Here is a 16563-nt window from a genome sequence, read left to right on the forward strand (position 1 = left end):
TGGTTGGTTGGGTTGGGCTGGTTGGTTTGGTTTGGTTGGGTTGGGTTGGTTGGGTTGGGTTGGGTTGGTTTGACTGGGTTGGGTTGGTTTGGCTGGGTTGGGTTGGTTTGGCTGGGTTGGGTTGGGTTTGGCTTGCTTTGACTTGGTTTGGTTCCGTTTCATTCCATTTCTTTTTGTTGGTGGTGGTGATGGTGGTGGTGGTTTTTTGTTTTATTTTATTTTGTTTTGTTTTGTTTTGTCTGCTGGTCTTTCACTTGCTTTGTTTGTCCTCAGCTGTTCTTTGCTCTTTCCCTCTTTCCATTAAGGTTGCATCTTCATGGTTCCTCTTTATCTCCTTTTCTAGTTTAACAGTTAATGTCTCCATATTAACAGTAAATACTTAATTTGTCACGATCTACCTTGAGGTGATAGTATACCTTCCAAGGATCACAGAAGAATCTTATCAATCCTTGGCACTTAAGAAACTTTTACTTGTATGTTTAATTTACCCTTCCTAGCTTTGTGCTTCTCTTTTAAAACATTATATGTTTTATAAATTCACTTCTATGCTGCTGTTTTTTAATGATTTACATGATATGTAAATTTTTAAATGATTGTTTTCTAAGTAACGTTTTCTAATGATTTATTTATTTTTATTTTATGTGAACTAGTGTGTTGCCTGAATGTACATCTTCATGAGAGTACCAGATCCACTTTAACTGGAGTTACAGATAGTTGGGAACTACCATGTGGGTGCTAGGAATTGAACCAGGTCCTTTGGAAGAGCAGCCAGTGCTCTTACCTGCTGAGCCATATCTCCAGCCCCACTATGTAAACTTATATCTGTCCATGTTCTCTGCATTTCTGTCAACCTTCCTTTCCTTATGAAATTCCAGAATCGGACTCAGCACAGTCATTTAACCTGAAGACTTCCTTTACCCATCATCACCAGAGCAATTTGATGGTGGTGAGGTCCTTAGCTTTCTTGTGTCTGGAAAACAACTTTTTTTTTTATTTTAACAAGTAATTTTGGTGGCTGCTATAATTCTAGCCAACAGATTTTCCCCTCAGTTCTTCAAATACTGTCTTACTCACAAGAAGTCTGTCATTGTCCTCAGTGTTGCCCCTCTGATGTAATGTCTTTAATCTCTTAGTGCCTTCAATATTTCCTTTTGCCATTGATCTCAGCCATTTGATTATGACATCATTTTCACCATTTCTTTTTGCTTCTTGAATTCAACCTTGTTGGACCTTTTGGATTGTGTGTTTAATTGTTTTTAAATTTGAAAATAAGGTATTTCTTTTCCCATCCTCCCGTGACCTTCCGGGGTCTCCAGTTACACACATATGGTTCCTCTTTGAGCTCAGTTTGCTTTCTAAGTAGTCTCTTTGCTCTCTTTCACTTTGGGCAGTCCCTGTTACTCTGTCTTCAATTTCACAAATCTTTTCATCTGCAGTACATATCTGTCCCTAATCCCACCCACCTCATAGTTCACCTTCTAAACAGTAGTAGTTTTCACTTTCAGAATTTGATAGGGATCTTTTCTTTATCACTTCTATGTCTAACTTTCTGCATATATGAAATGTAGCCATGGCAACTACATGATTACATTGATTATAATATCTACATTACATAAGTTACATTATTTTCAGTTAGTTTGCCCTCACGAACGATCATATTCTTTCATGTATTTGCATGCCTGGTCCCTTTCTTTCCATGCAGGCATTTAGACTCAACTTAGACAACGGGCATTGTGAACAGACCCTTGTCAGGCACTGCATATCCTCATATTCTGGTACATAGTCTGAAACTTTGCTGTGGGATTGGTTACTTTAGCTGGAAATAGTTCGTAGTTTTTCTTCCAAGATATCTTAGATAGGATTCTACCTAACCAAGGACTATTTTTTCCCTTCATTCATGAAACAAATTTTCTGAAGTATTGCCAATGTCCTTTCAGACAGAACTCATGCCCATGTGAATCCCACTGTCAATATCCTGCAGTCCCTTCAGACACTTTCTGCTTCCATCTTCTGGAAATTCCTTCACATAATTATGTTTAGCAACTTTCAGAACACCCAGAAAAGACTATAGATCTCTGGGTTTCCTTCCCTTAAGCCATCGTCACTTTCTCTCCCTCAGTTATCCTCTGAATTCTATCACAGGACTCTTCATCTCTCGCTTCTCAAACCATTCAAGCTCCCTTTTCTTCTTCCATCCCCACATCAAGATCTAAACCAGTGGTTCTCAATCTGTGCTTCACGATGGGATTAAACAACCTTTTCCCAGGTGTCATCTAAGAACACTGGAAAACACATATTTACATTATAACTCATAACAACTACAAAATTGCAGTTAGGAAGTAGCATCGAAAATATTTTTGGTTGGGGTCTCGACAACATGAGGAACTGTGTTAAAGGGTCACAGCATTAGGAAGGTTGAGGGCCACCAGTCTAAACACTCTTGAAAGTAGTGATGTGCGATGTCACTTGACTCATTTGCTTTGTCCTCAAGGATTTCACTGCCATTTATTGCCTCAGGCCCAGTGTCATGTAAGGTTTTCTATGTTTTCTTTGTTTCTGAGCCTTGTTATGATGCATTTATCTGGATTAGTGTTCCTCATGAGGCCCTTCTAAGCATCCCAAAGATCAGCAGGATTCTTAGATCAACTCAATCACAGCATCTAGTGATGTGGCACAGGCTTTAGTAGCTGGTAACTAGAGCTGGAAAGCGAGATTAGGAAAGGAGGGGAGATATGTGGTAGAAACTTTTCACCAAGTACTCTTCTCTAAGTTTTGAATTTTTGATGTGTTACTCATTTTAAAATAATTTTAAATTATAAAAATACCATGTGACTCTCAGAGCTTACAAATGGCAAAACAGAATTGATATCCAACATTAGCATTTTGGGAACTTACTATATTGAGTTAATAAAAATAATAATTATATCAGCATTTATATCAACACAAAAGACATAGGAGGCTGCATGTTATATTAGAAATGCCATGAACTTTAATGCCATTTGTTAACTGGATAAATGAATTCATGACGTTGTGGACTACCTACAATACTTTTAGTACTTGATTTGTTACTTCCTTAACCTATATTTTTTTGTAAATTGGGGTCCGAAATTTTTGCTTCACAGATTCATATGTTCAAGTAAATAAACATATATGCACATTCATGTGAAATTGTTATTATGAACAATAAATGAAATATTTAAAATATCTGCATTTTGAAGGAGGATGAAAGGAGGAAGAGGAGGGAGGGGAGAGAAAGAGAAATGTGGTATACATTTATGATGGTATAGTATGCAGTCATAAGGGGAAATGACATCCTGTCTTTTTCAGCAAAATGAATAGAGCTAGAGGACATGATGTTAAGTGACATCTCTGGCTGTAGAAACATAGGCTCTGTGAGCTCTTTCATGTGTGGCAGAAACAAAGCAAGGAGTCTGACAGAAGAGCAGTGATGATTAGAGCTAGGGAAAGGAAACATAGGATGGAAAATAACAGAGAACTAGTTTTAATGTGTGTGTACATGTGTGTGTGCACGTGTGTGTCTGTGCGTGCATGTGTGTATGTGTGCGTAATGTCTGTGTTTTGACATTAACACTGAAGCCAGCTTAATACAGATAACTAGTACATGTTAATCAGAAAGAGTAAACATAAAGAGTGGTTTTAGTCATGACAGACCACACTCTGGTACTGTTGAAGCTAGCAGCCTAAAAATACTACTAGCACTTACTCAAGGACTCAATCCACTGTAAAAATCAGAGGGGGATTCTTCATAGGGTAACTTAGGTCACTAAGAAGAAAGTCAATGTCAGGGCCAGGAAGAGGGAGTGGGTGAGTTGGTGAGCAGGGTGAGGGGGGAAGGGATAGGGGATTTTTGGTGGGGAAAATAGTAAAGGGGATAACATTTGAAATGTAAATAAAGAAAATATCTAACTTTAAAAAAAGAAGAAGAAAAAGAAAGTCATTAACTGAATAACCAAATATAATGACAATATAAAATATACCAAAGTTGATATCACTTAAGTCTGAGCCATGAGTCATGGTGTTAATATTTAAAATACAAATTTTAAAGAAATGGGTCATGGGTCATTATTTGTACATAAGGAAGAGAACTTGCTTAAATAGCAGGGAAACAACCTCCTTTTAGGATAATTATAAGGGGACATAGCAGTATATTTCTAAAGAATATTCCTTTTACCACAACTTTCATGTAAGATACTATATATGTGAGCATTTAAATTCCAAAGAGGTGTGTAGTGCTTGCCTCTCCAAAAGTGCCTCTATAGAACATCATGTAAACGTCTTCCACATGCAACAAAAGAAAACTCATTTCCCAAATGACACGATGAATCACTGTCTTGTGAGACATTTTGCTTTTCTATAAAAAGTACATTATATTCATTTTGTCCTTGCTAAGATCGGTGGGATCATTACTTATGCTAGTCCCTGGGAGTTGGGGGAAGCGGGATTTTATCAAAGTGATTTACTTGTGTCAGGCCTGGAAGTGAGCTGAAAGCAGTTGCAGTTCTTATATAAAGGATGGCCTAATTGTATTACTGCCTTTTAAGTGATTGAACACAGTGGCGCATATCAGACCCATCTCCTCAGGGATGCTACAAAGAGTAGACAGCCCGTGATGTTTACTTTATAGAGAATCTCTGATTGCAGCAGAAAGAAAGGAGCGAAGACTCTGTGCTTAGCCTGAGAAACTATCAGAAGGGTTTCTAAGACATGGTCCGATGAAGAATGAGGAGCTCAGGTAGTGGATGAGTGATTCACATATGATGCACTTGTTTTGTAATGCTCGGTTCTACCGTATCATAGTGTGAGAGACAGTAGTTTCCACTCGACTTGCCTTGGATTTACCTGCGTACCACTGTGGACCAGCAGTGTTTCTAGCATCTAATGCTAAACTCATCTAAGCAAGAGGATGATGGCCTCTTTGCTTTAGCTGGCCTTTGGTGGACTTCTGACTGCTCTGTAACTGTCAAGTCTGGGAACAAGTGTTAGAGACACAAGCAGACAAAGATGTCAAGACAGAGAGATGGAGTGGAGTCAAGGATTCAATTCTCCCCGCAGTTGTGTTCATAAGCCTGCAAAACATTCATTCCAAGGATGTTTTCAGAGTTTCAAGCAAGCAAAACCAGCACACTCTGCTGGAAATGGAAATGGCTTCCATCATCCTTGGTAGTAAAATGTTTATTTCTCAATGCTTAAATCCCCAAACCTTCCCCCTGTCCTCATTCTTCTTTGTGTTGCCATTCCTCTGAACACACTCCTTGTCTGCCCCTGCCAGCTTAAGGACCCTCTCCCGCATCAGCCTCCTGGAAGACAACAGAGAGGACAGAGCCTGGTTCTGGAGGATTCAGTGTGAAATGGCTCCATGTCACCTGAACACATCCTGAAAACACAGACTGTCCAGCTCTGCCCAAGGGCTTCAGGTTCATCTGTCTGGGGTGTGGCCTGAGCATGTGGTGCAGTCCCATGTGGTACAGATGTCAATGGCTGGAACCACATGGTAAACCACTGCCCTGGGCAGCCTTCAGGAGTGTGCTTGCTCAGTGCTTAACCCGAAGCCCAGCTCAGCAGCTTGTCCTCCAGCTTCTCCCCCAGCTTGTCCCGTAGGCTTGACACATTATTTCACTATTCGATGTCAATACCTTTGAAATGAGGACTTTAATGTGATGTCACTGTTGATATTATTATTAGATTATGTGAGTGAGTTAATACATAGCTGCCTTGATACCCGACTCAAGGATACTCAGTAAATATGTACAGATTTTAAAACTATGTTTGATTTCAAGACTGTGTTTTAAAAACTAAATGTAAGAAAACTTATTTTAGATAAAACTGATATTTCTAGCTCCCTCTTTCCATGCCTTGATGAAATTTATTTTTCTATAGCTTATAAGTCAGAAAGAAAATTAAGGAAAATTTGAGTCTAACTTTCTTAGACCTACTACCCCCCCCCAAAAAAAACCAATATGTTCAGAGAAAAAAATGAATCTAACTTATAAGAAACAAAATATTTAAATTTACTTGTTCATTAATTTGTCCTTTTTCTCATGTCTCATTAAGTCTTTGTAAATAACTTCTTGTCACAATATTTTACTAAAGATTTATGCAGATTCATTATAAATTATAATACATAAATATCTGTAGCTTCCACAAAGCATTTAATAAATGAAAACTTTGGGATAATACAATTTGAGACATTATAAACCATTAATTTTAATCTGAGAACTGAAATATATTTTGTAATCCATTCTGGAAAAACAAATAACTCTAAATTCATCTTTTAAAAAGCTTTTAGACTTAATTTTTATGTATTTGATTAAATCCATTGGGTTTTTTTCCTTAGAAATATATATTTCTAGTTCTGTATTGTCATTCACAACTTAAATGAGTGAAGGAACCACTGAAGAGCACGTGAGCTATATGTTGTTACACTCCCTTAGATTCTGGCTATGATAGAAGAAATTTCTTAGGCAAAGTTCAAAGAAATCAACCTATAAATAAATCCTGATAAACCTTTAGGCATACTTAATTAAAGACATTGCAAGCATTTTGCTATATGTGTTGTAAAATATCATTGCAAATACAACCAAAATACAAATGAAAGATTAAGGGAATTGGCAAACTTAAGATACAAACCACAACAATGTTATTTGCCAGGCTAAGGTTATATTTGTTTTCTCCCGCCCACAACTGGTTCCCTCCTTTGAAAAAAAAAAAAAAATGACATGAACAATATTCCCTTTGACCTAAATCTATCCCATTGGCTTTCTTTCAAGAGCTAAGGAAGATAAGAAAAATAATTCTGTTGGCTACTCAGCTAACAACTGTTAGGTTGAATTAGTCAGCTTAAAAACATGTATGGCCTCTTCAGGAGCCCTGAGTTGCAGAATCCTCTCTGAAAGCTAGACGGTAGTAGGGAGAAAGCACAGATGTAAGCAAGCAAGCGCAGCCAAGGATGATGAAGGCAGAGATGAACTAAGGGAACACAACCATACTGAACCCCTGACTGTCTTCTCACCTCCAAATCAGCCTCACTTGCAAAGAAGCAAACTGGGAAGTGCACTAGAACTTAGTGTGGGGAGAGTCCTGGATTGTCCTCAACTGGCAACTCATCAGAAGGAAGCTTGGTGTATGGAAGAGTGAACAAGAAAGGTTTCAGAACTGATGCCACCCTCCCCTCGCTGTGTCATAGCTACGGGTAAAAGACAGAGACACAATAAGTGCAGAGAGTCCCTGCCTGAAAATTCTACCCACACATTAGAGAGAAATAGGGACAAAGGAAAAGAAGGAATTTTCTAATTGTTTAATGGCATGGGAATGTTTTAACACCTGTTTCAAGCTTTCTTTCATATCAGTTCTTCAAAGGCCCTCAAGCTCCTGGTCCTCTGAAAGGCAGAAAAAGTCATATCATCTTCCTTCACATTTCTCCACTATAAGAGAGTACATGAGACTGGGTTCTCCATAAAGAAAAGATGTTCATCTGTCTTATGGTTTTAAGAAGCAAAACATCCAAGATTCATGCTCTCTTTCCTAGGGCCAAGATCAGATCCATCTGGAGAGAGCTTCATGCTATTTCTTAATTTGGCAGATGACATCAAGTGACCGTATCATGTTTTATCAGCAAGGGTATATCCAGAAGAAAAAGAGGCCATAATGTGGTAAAGAAAGCAAGAAAATATGTCAAGGAAGATGGGTTTATTTTGTAACCACTCACTCTTGAAATAGGTAACCTAAACTTTGCAGAACAAGACCTCATTCCCTAGACGGAAAAAAAAACCATTAGTCAATCCCTCTCGATGATGTAGCAACTCTGTAACCTCCCAAAGATGTGACATTCCAACACAAACACATTGGAGATGTGTCACACAGCAAACCATATACAGCAAAACAAAGCTATATTTCAGTTATTTATAATAACTGAGGTACAAGATTAGAAAGGAGGCAAAAATAACACTAATCTTTAAAACATTCGCAAGGTCTTTCAAATGCACATCCCCACACTGTCGCTTTCTCACAACATCCTTAACATCTTCTAGCTGGAGCCACAAGTGCTAAAATGACCCTAATGCCATCTTCACTTCCAATATGAATACAGAACAGAGATGCAGACAGACATCCACTAGCATCACCATCTGGACCTCAGAATAAAGCAAGACTTTTGTTGTTTAACTCAGATGAAAGGGGAGTGAAGCCTGGAGCTCTGGCATATGTCTGTATCACCAGCATCAGAAACCTAGGGCAAACATATGAGGTTCAAGGCTGCTGTGAGGAGATTCTGCCTCAAAAGGGGGTCAGGGAAGAGAAAAGTATCAAGTTCATACATAACAGACATCCTATAACTCCTATCAGCCCCAAAGGCTGATGTGATTACTATTTGACCTCAACTACTATTGTTGTTAGAAGTTTAAAAGATCACAAGGATCCTGTTCTCATAAATGGATAGTCCATTGAGGAGTTTCTAGCTGGATGGGTTACTATGGTAAGGCCTCAGTGAAAGAAGCAGATCACTGGGGGAGTGCTTTTAAATGATATATCTGTCCTTTGCCTTCATGAGAACCACGAGGTATGAAAGGAGCCTCCTCTGCCACATAGTCCCACAGCCATGGCACTCTGCTTCACCTCAGATCCAAAGTGACATAGCCTGACAACCACGGTCTGAAACATCTGAAACTGTGAGCTTAAAAAAAAAAAATCAGTCCCTACTCATGTAAGTGCACCTGGGTACTTTGTTACAGAAACATAAATCATGAAGAAGATGCATGAAGAAGATCACGCACGCGCCCCCCCCACACACACACACGGCCTTCCAGAACCAATTCTTATATGTTCTCTAGCAACTCAGAGTGAAAAGAGTCCAACTCCAATTGCTGGAGAGAGAACAGAAGCGACAGGGCGTGAGAAGGGCTAAGACTGTGACGACTGTGCTTAACGTTTTACAAAGACAAGGAAGGAAAGAAAGCTATAGGGATCAAAATCTGTGCAGACCGTGTAAGTAAAGATTGCTGGTTGATGAAGGGTACTACGAAGAAAACTATTTCCCTTTTTCCAGGATAAGAGAGGATTTTCATTCCCATTCAAAACCGTGAAATACTGATTTCACAATTGTTTTATTCTAGAATTTAAAGGTAATCGTTACTAAACATCAATGGCCATTAGAGAGGGCAGTTTGTGGAGAGAAGGCTGCGCACATGCTGTAAACAACAGCAGTTTCAAGCTTTGCCTTCCATGCGGGACTCTGGTTTATACTGTGGAACTTGATTCATTCTGAGCCCAAGTGCTAAGGCTGCTGTCTCTGTACCACCATTGCCACCACTGGTCTAGCACAAACACGCAGTATAGGCTGAATAAACAGCTACAGAAGCAACGAAACACCACCCATGGTGTTACTGGATTTACTCAGGGACGTGCGGCAAATCAGACCATGTCAAAGAAACCAAGTCTGTGAGATTGCCATGCACAGGAGAGCAAAGCACCTCAACTAAAACATGGAAAATAAGGTGTATAACCACAGCAAGGCAGCACCAATCAGACATCAGATTGGCCTAGCATATGTATCATGAAACATGCAGGCATAAACTTCTAAGGTCAGGGCTGGAAACAGCTCAGCAGTTGAGAGCATATATTATGCTTGCCTTGAGCCCAGTTTCAGTTCCCATCACCCACATCAGGAGGCTCACAGTCACCTGCAGCTCCAGTTCCAGAGAATCTGACACCCTCTTCTGGCTTAGCAGTCACCTGCATGCGCGTACACTCAGGTGTTCATGCACCACACATACACACAAACATACTCAGTCACCATAAATAAATCTTTAAAAAAAAAAAAAAAACCCTCTGGGTGTATCCCCAAGCTTCAGCTCAGTGCTCTGTACCTGCTAGGTGTTGTCCACTGGAACCTGCCTGTTCTCTAAACCTGTGCCTGAAAACACACACACACACACACACACACACACACACACACACACACACACACACGTTTTCTATTTATATATCAGCTCTCATCTGGCAATACCTCACCTGACAGTCCCTCACCTGGCAGTTCCTCATCTGACAGTATTTCACCTGGCAGCTCCTTACCTGGCAGCTCTTTCCCTGAACAGCCTGGCTGGATTTAACAATTCTTACATGACCATCAACCATGATACAACTCTTTCAACCCTGCCTTTCTTTACTTTCAGCAAGGCTCCATTGAGTCTTCAGGCCACATTAACCATTCCTTATCTATTCTCTCACTCTAACACTATCGTATGAAGTGGAATGTGTGGCCTGAATGTTAGTGATATCATTCATCCAGGCTAGAATAGAATAAATAATTTGTGTTTGCCCCATAAGTTAACTCAAGACTGTCTGGGGAATGAAAAACCTAAGGATGTGATGGATGGATGCGCTTGTGAATACTTGTTGGTAGGCCCTGGAAAGACATACATTGCTGGCAACTCGGACAACTTTGGTTTTTGACACACTGAACTCTTGACGCTCAGCTGTGGCAATCTCAGGTGTTTGTCATATCTACAAAATAGACATGAATGTCTTAGAAAGTGGTTGTTTGGAAGACTTAGAGAAATGTCAACTATGTAACTCCCTGCTCAGCACATACTGAATGATCCTGTTACAGTACTGGGAACAAAACAAACATCTGCCCTAAACAGGACTCAGACTGAGTAGCAGCTGTCAAAAGATGCAGCCTCAGCTCAGAGAAGCCCAGTACAAACAGCTGTCAACAGACTAGAAAGGTTTAATTTTGTATTAGAGAAAGCAAAGGCCCTCATGCACTTTCCAGATATACTGAATGACATTTTAAACACATATCACCAACAATACAACTTACCAGCAATAATACTTGGATGTTAACACTAAGTTCAGACATCAAAATACAATGCAAAGGCTTATATCATTCAGACATGAGAGCAGCAAGTCCAGTGCTGGTAGAAGGGAAGGATGGAGGCCTAAATGTTCCCATTTAACCTATGCATGCTAGAAGAAAGGCAAGCAGACCAGAGTGTCTAAAGCAAATGGGCAAGAGAGAGAAGGATGGATGCACTGAAAGACACGGTAAAGTTCACTGGCCTTTGGTGAGTAGAGTACCATGTGCAGAGGAGAGGCAACCTGGTGTCCTGTCACTTAGAAAGCAAACACAAATTCTTTATTGTATTCTAGCCTTAATGAATGATATCATTAACATTCAGGCCAGCTTGGACTGCCAGGGATATACACAGAGAAACCCTGTTCCAAAGAAAATTGGTATACAATCAAGGGAGACTCATAATTAAGTGAACAACTACTGTATCAGTAATATATGACATAGAAAAATATTAAGTGATATGTCCATTTTATATCCTAATAAAACAAATCCTTTAATGAGTCAAATTTTTAAATAGTAAACTAGAAGGAAATATGATGATTCGTGTTAACTGTGAACTTGAAGAATCAAGAATCACCTGGGACACTTGCCCATGGACACACATGTAGGGAACAAGTTGACTGTAACAACTGAGTGAGATCCAAGTCCTGTGGGTGGTGCCAGTCCCTGGACAGCACGTTGGACAGAGAAGGGAACTGAGCAGGAGCAAGCATTCATCTCTCTCTGCTTCCTGGATGTGATGTGACCAGCTGCCTCAAGCTTCAGCTGTCTTGATCTTCCTTTCAGAATAGACTGTACTTTGGTGAGCTAAAATAAACCCTTCCTCCCTTAAAGGCTTTTGTGGTGGTATTCATGAGACATAAATGATTTTCATAGATCAGTAAGAGACAGATAAAGCAAAACAAAAGCTTAGAAAATAGATAAGCCACCAATTAAAAGAAAATTTGTATTTATCCTATTATATTAGCAAAAAACGAAGTGGTGATCACCCTATTTGACAGGTGCAAAGAGATGGACAGTCCATTTCTCCCTTCCATTTTTAATGCTCAGATGATCTTTCTTGAAAAAGGTTGGCTGTGTGTTAAATATACTTGAAAATATGTCCCTATCCACTTATAAGAGGTACTTAACTAGGCAGATTCAAACAGAAAATTAAATGGAGGCTACCAAGAGCTTGGGCTGGGAGGAGAATCAAGGAGGGTGGGATCGAGCATACTATCTTTTTGTGATAATGAGAACACTCGGTAAAATGATAAACAGGATGGTTGTATGACATTATCAATTACTTAATGTCACAGAATAGCATGCTTTAAAAATGGCTAAAATGGTATTTTGAACACTATTTTCTAAATCATACAACTATGAAGTTTATTAAATAACTTTTTATTATTAAACACTTCAGTTCTTTCCTTAATATTTTTTTTTTTGAGATAGGGTTTCTCTGTATAGCCCTATCTGTCCTGGAACTCACTTTGTAGACCAGGCTGGCCTCAAACTCAGAAATCCGCCTGCCTCTGCCTCCCAAGTGCTGAGATGAAAGGTGGTGTTTGCCACCACGCCCGGTCCTTTCCTTAAATTTTTAACATATAAAATAGCACTATAGCAGAAAAATAAATAAATGCACATGTTTTCACCCAGCATTTTTATGTGTGGTTATTTATCCTATGATCGTAACTAAGACTACATGTAAAGAAATGTATTTCCTTCTGGATGTTGTTCATAATGAGGGAAGAAGAAGGACCTTAGATAACTAAAATTGTTGTATAAAGTGAAAAATGTGATGATCATCTAATAGTAAACATATCTGTAGGGAAAATGGTTAAAAACAGTATCATGTGACTGATGGCCACATAGGAACGTGCCCAGGCGAATGCGCAGGTGCTGAAGTCGGCTGATCCTTTTGTGTTATTTCCTTCCTTACCGACGTTTTTGTGGGGTTTCTTTTTTTTTTTCCCTACAGTTGAGCAGGGCTTTTTTTTTTTTTTTTTTTGTCAAGTGGGGAAGGGGTAGGGAACTAAAAGCAGTTAATTTTGAAGAAAATACCTTAAACCTTTTTCCAGTTATCCTTCCTTCTTCAGGAGCAGTGAAGCCACCCTAAAGGCAGGAAGGAGTGGAGAACAGCAACCCACAGGAAGCTGTCCAAGGCTACTTACTATGCAGAGCCAGCAACACTTCTTTCCCTGGTCTAAAACGATAGAAATTCATTTCTACTAAGTCAAGGCTTAAGGCTTTCCAGTGCACTTCTTAGCTGGCCACCAGACGCGATAAGGACGTGAGTTTTCTTTTACAAATCAGGAGAACTCTGACCCTGCACAAAAAGGCTGAGTAGGAAAGGCAGATAGGACGCATCCATCTAAGTAGAGCCTGCTAAACCTAGATCCAGAACAACCGTGATCCTTCACAAAGCACCCGGCGCTGACAGTCATGCAAAGGGCCACGCTCAGGTCTAAGGACACAGGTCCCATCCTGAAGGCATTTTGGTTTGGTTGTCCCGGACAGTAAGTTATAAATCTAGAGCAGGAAACTTGAAATCATTAAGGTCACATATTTATTACATCATATTCAGTTAGGTTAGAAAAATGCAGTATCTGTCATCATGTCATAAAAAAAAAAAAAAAATGTGTTTTCCTCTCAGATCTCTTCTGAAGAAAAGCTCCCAGGATTGTTACAGATAGGGCTGTTTTCAATCAGTTACAAGGAACAATTCAATTACTACGTGGTTTAGTGCAGTAACTGACTCCAGACTAATTTAATTTCTTTAGGTCTCTAAAGATCAATTGATCTGATTTGTCCCATCCCCAAAGGCTATTTAGGAAAAATTCAGACTTAAATACCTGGAAATGAAATCCAAAACCTTGGCCAGTTTCACACCACTTAGGTCATCTTGCAAACTTTCAGCTAGTCACGTCAGAGTGCTCTCTTGGCCTTAGGACCATCTCGAGCCACTTAGCTTCACATACAAGTGAGTGCTCCCACATCAGGAGGCTTATTCGATAAATGGAAAATGTGGCCACATGCATTATCAAATCTGCTGTTCTAAAGGGCAGCCAGGCTGGGTACTCATATCTCATGAGCGTGTGTGCAACCACAGGGCTATTTTTATTCTAAAATCAGTTCACAAAGACCATTCAAAGTTGCTCAGACGGGGTCTAAAGGGTTAGATACAAGGCTCATCTAAGATGAGAGACTCAGAAACATTTTTGCACTTTAGATTTACAGTGTGCCTCTATAAATGTCACTGTCCACAATTTTCCAACAAGCCTTCTTTCTGATACTTTGGCAATAGATGTCCACCCACCAGCCTAAGGTACTTCCCTGATTTTACCACTTCTGACCCCTTGCCAGACTCTCCAGAAATTGGTCTTAAAAAAAAAAAAAAAAAAAAAAAAAAAAAAAAAAAAAAAAAAAACAACAACAACAACAACTCTGTGGCTGCCTACACAGCTTCCATATCTTTTCCCTTGGATTATACTACCACTCATGCTGTCCCTTAGGCAGGTTTAAGAAGAATCAGACAGAAGTTGCTAAAACATAATCAACCTTTCATTTGAGTTGCCAAGGCAAGATGGACAGAAGTGCCATGGTCTGATAGCTCACGTGGTAGACAATAAAGAGAATAGCAGAAATGTGTGGCAGTTGACAGGAGAGTCACACGAAGGTATGAAGGTACAATAAGTAAGGTGTCTGGTGCCTATGGGGTGTTCCACCCATTGCTAATATATCAGTCCTAGTATGAAGATGAAAGATGGAAATTTACTATGAGCATATATAAACAGTACAAATAGCAATTGGGCCAAAATCTCCTTGAAAATACATTTCAGTATTCATATTGAGCTAATAACTAAGGGTTTCAATCACTCAATGATCTCAAGCAACAATGAGCAAATGTCATCGTGAAGGGGGTAAATTTCACATGCATAACTGTTTCTTCTTACAGGTCCTCAGATTCAACATCTCTCCTATTAAAAATGTCAGTTTATTTTACAGATAAAATTGTGTGGCCCTGAATTAAATTACAGCTCCTTATTTCAAAATCCCAAAACCTCTATATTTTTGGTTATCAAATATATCCCTTCTGAAGGCAAATGGCTATAAAGTGTCCACTTCCCTGGAAAAGTGACAATCAGTAAGACATGATAACCAGTTATAACTAGGACCCAGTCTTTTATCATGGCAAAACCCAAATAAACCTCTTTGCTTCGAAATCAAGCATTTGAGGAGTCTGGAAGTACAACTTATAAGTTGTACAACAATAGTTTGTGATTGGAACAAAAGGTGCAGAGATCACATACTGTAAGATTGAAATTCGTTGGCATTAAAGGAAAGGTGTTCTTACAACCCACTCTTTATCTTCTCTGGACAAAAAAAGCAAACAGAAAATTCTCATTACCTCTCAATGTCAGTAAGCCTGGAGGAGTCCCGGAATCCTTTGGCAAATGGATTGCTGTCTATTTTCAGCTTGGTTATCTAGAAAGAAAAGAATGGGCACAAAACGATCTCATTTCCAAGGTCAAAGAAACAAAAATCAGAAATGGCCTGTTAATTTCCCAAAGCCACCAATAATACTGTGGTGTCTACACATACCACGAGAAGCTATCTGAGTGAGGGACAAACTCACAGGGATATTCACAGGGCCATGACTGAGACAGCCAAGGTTTGGTGGCCTTCCAGGCAAGGGTAGATAAGAAACTAGATAGTGAAATTACTTTAAATGCGAGGGGAAGGCTAGGACTCAATTGGAGAAGGAAAAACTACCTAGATAAGAAACTGTATAGAATATGTCTGTTGTCAGGGAGTAGAGAATAAAAGCAAAGATGTTGTCCCATTCTAACTTGGAAGCATCTCATAGTTAAATTTATGAACATGTTACTATATGCTATGACAGATAAGAATACTAAATGGCCTATAATAACTCATGTCCAATACTGTGCTAATACTGACATCTTTTACATAAATACAGGAAATGACACCTTCAAAGTATAAACTTAGTACCATTATCCTCTGTATTTCACTAAATTAGAATCAAGCAGTTATTTTGCCAGCCTTCTGTTCAGTGTTACTTAATGGCTATGCTTCTGTAGAAGCATTTGCTTTCTATTAAGAATCTGTCTCCAGTGAAAAGCATCTTCATAAGGGGATTTGTGAACCTTACAGTATGACTGTTGACACACAAGGACCCGTTAGAGACTTTGTATCGCACCTCTGCTGTACACACATCAGGCTGTGAAGCAGAAACCAAAGGAAGCATTGATGAAAAGAGTGAGGCTAGAAAAATTCCTGTTAACACTTAAAGGAACCTCTCAGACGAGCAAGCCTGTGCCCTCATTTGATACACAGTCACAGTAGTGTACAGAGTGCTTGGCCCCAAGTACAGCCTGTTCCTAGCTGAATCACTGACATGGAAGCCTTAGCCAGACAGGTTTAGCTTGTAAGATCAAAGTTGGAATACAAGTTCACCTTTGGAGGGAGACACACACAAAATATTCTGAGCAAGAAAAGAGTTACGGAGTGTGGGATACCCTCCTTTTTCACATACTAAGGAAACAACAATTAAAACAAAGTATGAAATACTACTTTTAAGAAAATCAGGCTGGCCAGGCATGGTGGCGCACGCCTTTAATCCCAGCACTCAGGAGGCAGAGGCAGGCGGATTTCTGAATTCGAGGCCAGCCTGGTCTACAAAGTGAGTTCCA

The 16563-nt window shown here is 39.5% G+C and overlaps 1 protein-coding gene across 1 annotated transcript in view; it reads right to left on the reverse strand.

Moving 5' to 3' along the window:
* Tbx20 (T-box transcription factor 20) overlaps positions 1 to 16563 on the reverse strand; it is a 49830-nt gene that overhangs the window by 10244 nt on the left and 23023 nt on the right. Inside the window, exon 6 of the mRNA XM_021207288.2 lies at positions 15261 to 15337. Within this exon, the coding sequence (XP_021062947.1) occupies positions 15261 to 15337 (77 nt within the window). The remainder of the gene's footprint in view (positions 1 to 15260; positions 15338 to 16563) is intronic.

The sequence above is a fragment of the Mus pahari genome, chromosome 10, assembly GCF_900095145.1.
Source record: "Mus pahari chromosome 10, PAHARI_EIJ_v1.1, whole genome shotgun sequence".
Taxonomy (NCBI): Eukaryota; Metazoa; Chordata; class Mammalia; order Rodentia; family Muridae; genus Mus; species Mus pahari.